The sequence below is a fragment of the Telopea speciosissima genome, chromosome 1 (genome assembly GCF_018873765.1).
Source record: "Telopea speciosissima isolate NSW1024214 ecotype Mountain lineage chromosome 1, Tspe_v1, whole genome shotgun sequence".
Lineage (NCBI taxonomy): Eukaryota > Viridiplantae > Streptophyta > Magnoliopsida > Proteales > Proteaceae > Telopea > Telopea speciosissima.
The window spans coordinates 80,736,284-80,746,408 of NC_057916.1; the positions used below are offsets into that span (position 1 = coordinate 80,736,284).

A 10,125-nucleotide genomic window follows, 5' to 3' on the forward strand; every position below is an offset into this window, starting at 1 on the left:
AAGGTGCAGTTGATAGCACACTATGATTCTGATTGGGCCACTTGTTGTGACAATCCATAAATCAATAATTGGGTATTGGATTTTGACTATTTTCTAGGGTATAATCGGGTCAGGTTGGGCCGGGTTTTCAAAATCCAAATGCAACCTGGGATTACAAGGGCTCCATAATTATTGCATCAGTTAAAAATTTCAACTTTCAATTGCATAACTGGAGATTTTTTTTCAACTCTTATATTTTCTTTCTGTTGTGGTCCCTACATGTTTCTAATGCTAATTTCCATATACAGTTATTTCAAATGCCAACCAAACACCTCCCCCCCCCCCCCCATCATGCTTCATAGAGTAGAGAACAAGAGCTTGGGTGGTTCTTTTCAGTATGGCAGATGCTTGGGCCAGTGGGCTTGGCCCATTGTTCTTTTCATGCAGTGAAAAGTGGGCTATCAGCCCAAGTTAATATTGGCGTGTCCTAAGTCCCAACCAAGAACCAATTAAAGGGTGCAACTAGGCCGGGGCCGTCTCCCATTTTCTTCGAACCCTCCCTGTAGTGTAGTGTAGAGTGAACTCTTCCCAAAGGAACTACTCAACGGCACCACCGCTCGAAAGTGCAACATGCAACTCTCCTGTGAAACCAAAATATTTCCCAAAATTTTCTAATTTCAACCCCTTATGAAACCAAAATATTTTACCAGATTTGCTTATTTTGATGGACATCCTCAAGCTCTAACCCCAAAAATACATCTTTTATGAATTTGGAGCAGTCACAAATGAGAATTATATATTCTTTTGTGATAGAAAAGTTAAATTGGAGCAGTCAAAGATACACCTTTTGTCATGAAGAAGAAGCCTATGAAGCCAGATAACCTCATATGTAGTATCAACAAGGCCACGATACCCGGCGGCTTCACTATTGGAGCGAGACATAACAAATTGCTTTTTGCTAAGCCATGAGATGAGAGAATTTTTAAAAAAATTTACAAAAATTGGTAGTAAACTGATGATTTGTCACATCACCAATCCAATTAGCATCAAAATATGCCTGAACCTCAAAAGATGAAGAGGTAAGAAGAATTTCAATAATGTGCCTTTTATATATGGGAAGCAGATTTCTGTACGGCCATGAGTCTATCTCTCTCCTCCCTAAAACAAGGGGACAGAGGTGTCTTTTCACATAGGGAGGAGAGAGATAGACTCATGGGAGTGCTGGCGTAGGCCACACTCCCGGACAGAGAACTTTTTCCTTTATTATATTGAAGAATATAAAGCATATCGGCATAAATGGATAAAACTAAGGAGCAGCCATAAACTGACTGATACATGCACACATAAGTGTGATGCCAGACCGAATGACTGTAAAATATAAACTAAACTTCCCACCAATGCGCGATTAAGTTCAGGATCAAAACGAGGCTTTCCATCAATGGGACAAAGCTTGACGTTGAGTTTTAGTGGAGTCTCAGCTGTCTTACCATCAGAAATTCCAGTCTTGGAGAGTAGATCAGCAACATACTTAGCTTGAGACAAAACATAACTAGCAGGTGTCGGAATAACTTCAATACCCAAGAAAATACCTGAAAATACGAAGATCTTCCATTCCCGAGTACTCTATCTTACTCATTGAAATTTCGCCATCTTTATTTGCCGGAGCCCTTGTGATCTCCTCTAGTTTCATCATCTTTTCTCTACCTGGGAGATGAGATGACTCAATTGGGCCAAGGAAAAGCCCTTTTCCTTCTTGATTGTCCTTATTTTAGGACCCCTGCTGCTTCTTGCAATACCCTGTCAACCCATAAGCCCCATTTTCTAGAAGCTCGTTTATTTAAAGAGGTTAAGGTATTCAGGAGTTAAGCCCTTGTTTGAATTGAAAAAGCAACTAGTGCTTTGACTCAGATTGCAATTTTGTGCATCAAGAAAGCTTCATCCCTTTTCTTTCCTCCACTTTGTTTTGTAAAGACTTTGGATATGGATACTTGGGGTCCTGCTTTTATCTTCTCCCCTCCCATCATATGCTTTTATAATATGAGAAAAAGTTTTGTACAACGCCAACTCAAAACTGAAATTGGACACCTCGTCACATATCACTGTTCATGTGAGGGGGTGATATATCATAAATGCCCCTCCCCCTTTTGTCAAATTCCAAAAGGGGGTGTCCCTTATTCGCCTGAAACTGCACTTGAGCAGTGTAGGGAACCCTCTACTCATTCTCAGTATTGGGTGCCATATCATCTGTTGTCAGATGGAATGTTAAGTCTCATTTTTGTGAGTAGCAAAAGGTTGTTAACTGTAGCAATTATCCAAGCTGATTTGTGACTAGAATTAATAGTTCTGAATATTGAAATCATATTACAAAATTTTGAAGACAGTGGAGCTGTTTCATTAGCATTTCCATTATGGAATTTTTTTTACCCTTTCAGGACCTTTGTGGATGGTAGAGTGCCTCATCAGTTGGCATTGGGCTTTGATGCAGGTCATCTTTTACCTGGATATTAGGATGTCATGTATGCAAGTCAATGACTAGTTACTGAATACTAATGCAAGGGAGCATGGAACTAATTTAGCTTTGGCAGCACGAACCTCCGATGAAGTGTCGAAGCATCCACATTTAAAGAATTTTTCGTTCCACAAAAATATTTGCAGGCCTCTAACCGGAAAGAAGTTTCCTATTTCCGAAGCCTCACAGAGTAATGTCACATTATATCTAGAAAGCATACATATCTATGGTGGCAGTTGGAACCTCATACTGCGAATACTTTCACCCGCACCAACCAAGTCCCGATATGACCAACCAGAAGGCAGTCCATCTGTTTTTTCAGTACCCCTAAAATATATTTCTTTTACATTGAGATTGAGGTGTAGAAACTTTGCATCATCTCAGTTGTATCAATTGGCAGTCTGGCAGAAGCAGAGCAACAGCATTCATATTTGCCACAAACTAACTTCTATCCTGTTTTAGGATCAGTTTGTTTTCGCTGCAAACTTCCCTATTTTCTGTTTTAAGATCGTGGACGGGAATGCACGAAGAGGGAATGTAAAGTAAATCCTTCTCGCAGCTAAGATTCTGTCCATGAATCAAACTCTCAAATGAGCCAGGTGAAGATCCTAACAAGAGTTATTGTTTTAAATTGAAACTTGACATTTTGAAATGTATCAACTAGAGTACTCTCTGGCATTCAGGAGTAATAACTAGAAAATAATTAAGAAAACATTTCTAATTTTATTTGAGGATTTTGCACCCACATGGTTATGAAAACTGTTTGATCATGTTTTCATTCTGGTCCATGTTACATATATTGGTTTCATGTGGTATGGTATATCACAGCAAATACCAACAGCCATGCTCTTTAGTATAAAAGCGCATTCAAACTCCAGACTCCTTTGAGGGGGGTCAAAGGTACTCACTGCAATAACTTGAGGAGACAACGGAGAGCTCCAATCGCCCTGTCCATTCCTCACCAGGCTTCAAGGTGATTGGTTTCTCAATTGCTGCACCATCAACACAAAGCATCTGTTTGTACTCCTCATCACCAAAATCTACCATGGCTTTGGACTTCTTCTCCCATGGATTCCAAACCACTGCATAATGGAAATCAAAAAGTTAAAATAAATTTTTTTTGTGAAAAAAAGTGGGAAGAAAAGAAAAATGTAGGTTGAAGTGAGTAACTGAAACAAACAGATGTGAAAATAGGTTACTGATATTGGCTCATTTGGCTGGAAAGGAACAAAGTGCATGGTGTGGATACTTGGCCCTTTTTGCCTTTTCAAAATCAGGTGATGTGGGGCATAGGAAAGAAGCACGATTGAACTATGTGATTCTGGATATGATCGGAAAAAAGATCAAACATTCACCATTATAATCACAGGTTTGAAAATTCTCATTTGCACATTTAGAGAAATGGCAAACTGATGCTGGAAATGGACCATGACTTTCTGACATGCAAGAAAAGGTTCCAGTGGCCAATCTCCACTTCCCCCCCCCCCCCAACCCCAAGAAAAGATAAACAAAAGAAATACAGAAAAAAAGAACTCTTACATAGTTCAATACTGACAGGCATACAAGGTAATAGCTGATCTTACTAGGCAACTAACCCAAAGAAAAGAGAGAGAACTCTGTCAAACTTTTACCAGTCAGAGAGAGTGGACTTCCCATCTGGATGTGTAACAATGTGAGTGTGAGCACACAAAGAGGGTAAAACCAATAGTATGGCATCAAAGTTGTATGCTGCCTGATCCAATTAAAGGTGGTGCTTTCAAAATTCACCTTAAAAAAAAAGATCTTACCAACATCTGGAAGTCCTTCCTTCCTTATAACAACTGTCTGCTTCTTTTCATGGTCAAGAACTGCTATTACATTAGGAGAACTGAGATAAACCCGATCAACCTGCATACAGGAAAACTCTTATGAACTCTAATTCCTTGGTCAGCAAAAACTGATACCCAAAAATACCCTAGTTTTTTGCATAGATGGTCAATGAATCGGTGGTTGTTGAAATTCTTAAAAGAAATCATGATTTATCATATATTACAACTTCCTTTACAAATAAATGAGAGAAAAAAGAAATCATGCTTTGAGTTAGAGCATGTAATGACTCACATGTTGAAAAGTTTGACAAGAAAGATGATAGGGAGTGAAGAAATTAATTTCTTTGCAAAAATCTTAAGCTCCTCCTAAGTTTTCCAAATTTCCCTCCACAGGAAGAGTTGGATTCATCCACTAATTCAATACCTAGGCAAAACATACATGTTGGCTACTCATGGGACTGAAAGAAGTTACCTCAGATTCAAAGGTGATTGCATCTCCTTGTTCTGTAAAGCGTTCTCTTTGGCTAAGGTTGTCCAGATAGTCCAGTGTTTCCAAACCTTCTATCCTCACTTCACTGTGAAGACAAGTCATATTTGAATTGGTCAAAAACAAATATAACTTGAATGGAACCAGCTAATACAAAGGTTCAGTCACAGGACATATTAATCAAGATAGAGCCACAACCATACCATCATGCATCCCTAAAATGGCTTTCTTTATTTTTCTTTTTTCTAATGACCTATTCATGGTGACAATGTGAGACCAAAGAAACCTATTGTTCCCATCCTACTTAGTTGAGGTGCCAGAGAGCACATTAAGAAACCTAGTCCATTGGTGAGTTCCTAAAAGTTACAAGAAGTTCATTTTATTAGTTTACATAATGTTGAATATGTGGAATGGATAAATGTACAGAAAGTCGGAGCTGTGAACTCAGGTGATTAGTTACTAAGTTCCTAACTTCCAGAAAGAGAGCTCAAGAAACATTAAAAGATCAACAAAAACTTGAAAGAAGCTGGATGGGCCAAAATATAAAGAAAAAGGGGTGCACGAGGCTCCCGCCAATGCGGGGTCTGGGGAGGGTCAAAATGTATGCAGCCTTACTCCTGCTTTCGCAGAGAGGCTGTTTCCAAACTCAAATCCACAACCACTTGGTCACAATGGAGTAACCTTACTGTTGGGCCAAAATATAGAAACTATTATAATGTTCCTAGGTTACAGTTAACATTAGGCGTGCCGTGCACCACTCAGCTTTCTCAATCTGAAAAGTATAGAAATCAGATCCCTTCCAAATATTGGTACCAGAGTAGTGTTCATATCAAAATCAGCTGATATTGATGCACAATAAATATGAATACTTGGATTTTGAATCTTGAATCTCAACAATGTTGCTGAAAGAGCAAATCAAGTCTATCCAGAACAGAATAAATGGTACCTGATGTCAGAAACGGAGAAGTACGTGTGATAAGCAAACGAGAAGCTGAATTGCTTTCCATTGATGTTCCTAACTCGTGATATCATGGTGAGATCTCCATCCACTGTGAGAGACACCCTAAGGCGAAACTCAAAGCTGAAAACCCAGGGTAAATCCTCCCATTAGTGGCGTTTCATTGTTTACACACACAAAGAACGGGGATTATAACCGAAAAATGGAATTGAACATGTAGACAAATATGTAAAACCACGTATGCCTGCTTGCAGTTGGGCTGGCCCCAGCATTAAGTGGAAAATAATTAAGATATCTTTAGCTTCAAGAGCCTTCAAAATCAGATGACTTCATAATTGGATCATCTACATTGGAGACTTTTTTTGGGGTGGCGTTGGGGGAGGGGGGGGGGGGGGGAGAGGGGCGGCAGAGAATTTATGCTTTCCATTATCCGATAGAACAATTTTCGCCACAGAGGATTCAGGAGATTCAGGAGGAAAGAATCAAGATTTCAATTAAATAAATTACAGAATATTGCTTCAGCAGACTGAAACAAGTTTTTTTTGCATAATTCTGATCAAATCTGACCAAAATTCAACCTATTAATTATATTTTATAAAACAGAAAAGTCCATACTTCTGGTCTGAAATTTTCAAAATTTCAGCACATTTTCAAAAAATAAAATGTTTATATTATTACAACAATATTAGTAAACCCAGAAGGAAATAATAATAAAGTATTCTACAATGTCTAGGTTCATACCTATGAGGCCAGCACTTCAGATCTTCTTCAGATGGTTTGAGTAGCAAGTCAATTAAAGATTTGCCCTTGGAATCACTGGGGTGCAAAGGAGGGGGATTATCATCAATAGTCCACATCTTGTTTCTCGCAAATCCATGCTGCTCTAATGATCCACAGTTTCCAAACTTCACAATATTGAACTACAGCCTGTTAGAGAGAGATGGTCATTGTTGATAATATGACATGATATCCACAAGCATGGTTTGAAATACCTGTGGGAAACAAATAGGGATCCCCCCTCGCATGGCTTTTGGTGGCTTAAACATGGACTGCAGTAAATAAAAGAACAAGAAACAAACAATCTCAAATTCTGACCAGAACAATGCAGATCAACAATCTTTATAAGCAATACTCTTATGTGGCCAATTGATCCAGATCCATCCAGTCAAGGGTTCACCTCTTGGTGTTACTATACTTTGAAAGTTAAAAAGGTTTTTGACAATCTCCTACTGTCTCAGGGAACTAGAATGAATCATACCCAGGTAAGAAGAAAACATTTTCCCTGGGATTTGAGTTGACCAATAAAAACTAGTGGAAGCATGTCTTATTGGGGATAAGCAGGATTTCTTTTCAACCTTTTATCAGACAGATCCAACCACTTGATCAAACACTGAAGAGAACAAATTGTACTGTAAGTACATAAAGGAGGAGAATAAAAAGATGTACCTTGCTACTAGTGAACAGGAGCTCCTCCCCACGATCATTCCTCCATGAAACAACCTGCCCTCCATGCAAACTAACCTGGATTGCTGAAAGAGAATTCATCAAGAACAAAACCAGAATATGCGCATTTCAGCCAAAAAATTACACTCTAAACAAACTACTGCAGTGCCAATGTGATACAACCTTTCTGGTAAAAGCCAAATCTTTAATAAATGAAGCTATAAAATACTAGTAGTTCTAAGAAAGAAAAGTTTTCAACAAGAATTCGCAATCCCAGCAACCAAAGAAGGCAAAAGGATTGGGTGGAGGCCAGAAGAGGGTCTAACCCGAGCAGAAGCTCCTCGTGGGGAACGGAGTACAACCTGATCGATTCCATTCGAGTCCTTTGTAACTTCAACCGCAGCTCTCTGGTCCCAGACTGCCGCAGAATGACCCATTTCAACAAACACAAAGCGGTAGTGAAAAAAATCAACAAGGCTTTAATGATTAATGAATTTCCCTCGCTTGAGATTTTGGAAGAAATTCAAGCTAAAGACTTTGGAGTTTGGAATGGTAAAGATCCAAGCTAATCAATAAATTGGAACCTAAGGTCACAGTTACAGTTTGAGAAATATGAACTTCACCCAACAGGTTTCTTGTGACAAACCTATCATCCCTTGAATCAAAACCAAAAAGCCCAACAACCAACTTAACTCTCTAAAAGCGGAGAGGGTAAAGGAAACTAACCCAGGACCCAACAAACGACTGAAAGTGGAAAAGGTGAAACACAAGGACAGCTAGGAACCTCACTCGTAACTTCACATTAAGTATTACTGTAATCTCTCAAACCCCGTCACATTTGGATCACAGGAACATAACCCAATGCAGAAATTCCTGACATCCGACACTTTATCATGAAAAGAAGAAACTCGGTCTCCCATAAGGGAAGCGAAATCCCCCGCCACAACACCCCCATAACTTTCCAAGTTCCAAGCTCCAAACCCAGGAAGAAGAACAATCCATGGACACCCCCGTGAAATTCCTCCGAGAAAACCCAGATCTCTAAAATAAAAGGATGAAATGCTGAACCCTTCAAACTTAGTCAGATTCTTGGGAACTAAATTAAATTCCTTTGAGATGTTCAAACACAATTTCCCTCTGAAACCCAGTTCTAGAAACTGTACGACGTTGTCCAGTCAAGGAAAGGGAGGTGGAAATGGAAAAGCAGAAAAAGTGAACACATGTGTATGGTCAGAGATCAAAGGTGGGTAAAAAATTCATCTTTGACACAGAATCAAATTACACTGTGGAACAGAGAAAATTCTCCACAAAGTAACGATAACCCAATTACCAAAACATAAATGGGGTGAGCAAACAGTAAGCAATGTCTCCGATACAAGATTGAATTGGAAAAAATAAAATAAAAAATTTGGGGGTTCTCCTTTTGTTTGAGAATAGCATGCATGCAGATCGCGCAGAAATTGAGGACATTCAGATTCGTGAAGTACATATGGGTATATATCTCTAACGGTCAAAATTCAAAAATGCTGTTGAATACTTGAAATTGATTAAATTTTAAGAATGAATTAGGTAATACTTGTAAAACCCTATGATCATGTGTCTTTATCAAGAAATTATTTAGTGTTAAAGATTCCCACGACATCACTTTAAAAAAAAAAAAAAAAAAAGTTCTCTGTCGAAAAGATTCAAAACTGCATGCCTCCACCCAAAACACTGTTCCGCTCTCATATAAAAAGTTCTAAAACCCCCTATTGGATGGAGTTTTCCTACCAAACCCTTCCTAGCTTTGGCCCAAACTGCACACAAGCATTAGAGGGAAACCCCTCTTATTTATCTATTATGGGTTTGAAGCTGGTCATGCATTGCCCCAGTAGAATGTAGGTTCTCACGAGGTTATGGATTCATCTCTCCTGTCTACACCGTGTACCTTTAAGGCACCCTTTTTCCCTACCCACTCTTGTAGTTGTAGTCAAAGTCTCACGGGATAAGATAGATAGGTATCAGGAAAAATATATCTATTATGACTACTTACTCCTTGTCGTGTTAGAAAAAGGAGGTGAAAGGTACAAGATTTAGAATTATTAACTCTTATCTTAATGAGGTTGTAATTTCTTTCGTAACTTTATTTATTTTCTTAGGTTATATGTATGTATAGTGTACAATCATACATTAATCGTACACCGGAGACAATGCAAGGGTCAAAAGGACAAAAAAAAAACCCCATCCCCTATTTAAAGAAGCTTTCGATCACCGTCATATGCGACCATGCATGAATCCCTTCCCCTAAAATAGTTACAATTGTAAAGTAGAACTATCATATATGAGAAGAATACCTTAAGTTCTCCGACAAATTATTCATTTCTTTTTTCTTATTTAATAAGAAGGTAATTGTAAGAATATATCGTCATACGATAATAATAAAAATAAAGAAGAGATAGCTGCAAAGTGGCGGTGTTGGTTAACTTTCCTAAGCATGTGTGCATGGGCAGATTTGGAGTTTGGTAGGAGCTGGCCTGTATTGTTTTACATATTGTAAGCCCGCAAACCCTGTTGGGCTTGGGCCTCTCATCGCTCGTTGGACCGGGGTATGGGTCGCCGTCGTGTCACTCGTGGCGCATGTTAGAATTAGACCTTTTTTTGGGGTTAGGTAACTTAGGTTGAATTCTTTTTGGCTGTACTTGATGGTAATATATTCGGATTTTCGCCTCTTTGATTAGGCCGCTAAATTGCGCCCACCTGGTTTGAAGTTTGAAAATTTAATGTGGAGTTTTTTTGTTTTTTTTATTTTTTTGGGGGTGGCGCTGGGGTCGGGGGGGGGGGGGGGGGGAGCCGGGGAGGTAGATCCAATTCCAAAGGTCACCCTACCATCGTAAATGCCCTAATAATAATCAGTTTAGGCCCACCACCCGACCGTTTACTAACCAATCTATCCGGTTTTGGG

General features: G+C 39.1%; 1 protein-coding gene across 5 annotated transcripts; it reads right to left on the reverse strand.

Moving 5' to 3' along the window:
• Window positions 1-3,190: 3,190 nt before the first annotated feature.
• LOC122638562 (putative glucose-6-phosphate 1-epimerase) lies at window positions 3,191-8,189 on the reverse strand. Of its 5 annotated transcripts, none has more exons than XM_043831430.1 (10): window positions 7,974-8,189; window positions 7,725-7,768; window positions 7,511-7,667; window positions 7,188-7,262; window positions 6,734-6,790; window positions 6,483-6,646; window positions 5,730-5,864; window positions 4,769-4,871; window positions 4,276-4,375; window positions 3,191-3,570 (listed from the first exon to the last, which is right to left on the reverse strand). In XM_043831430.1, the coding sequence occupies exons 3-10, from the start codon at window positions 7,619-7,621 to the stop codon at window positions 3,383-3,385; spliced, it is 933 nt and encodes a 310-aa protein (XP_043687365.1). In that variant the 5' UTR covers window positions 7,622-7,667; window positions 7,725-7,768; window positions 7,974-8,189; the 3' UTR covers window positions 3,191-3,382. The 5 variants fall into 5 exon arrangements, with proteins under 5 accessions (XP_043687365.1, XP_043687357.1, XP_043687381.1 ...); XM_043831422.1 differs by having other exon boundaries at window positions 7,725-7,830; XM_043831446.1 differs by lacking the exon at window positions 7,974-8,189 and having other exon boundaries at window positions 3,191-3,480; window positions 7,725-7,885.
• Between the last annotated feature and the right edge of the window lie 1,936 nt (window positions 8,190-10,125).

Coding starts and splice junctions, on each gene's coding strand:
- LOC122638562 (XM_043831430.1), bottom strand. CDS start 7,621: ATGGGTCATTCTGCGGCAGTCTGGGACCAGAGAGCTGCGGTTGAAGTT. Junction 5,865..6,482: donor CTGAAGTGCTGGCCTCATAG/GTATGAACCTAG, acceptor CTGGGTTTTCAG/CTTTGAGTTTCGCCTTAGGG. Junction 3,571..4,275: donor GGAAGGACTTCCAGATGTTG/GTAAGATCTTTT, acceptor TCCATTATGCAG/TGGTTTGGAATCCATGGGAG.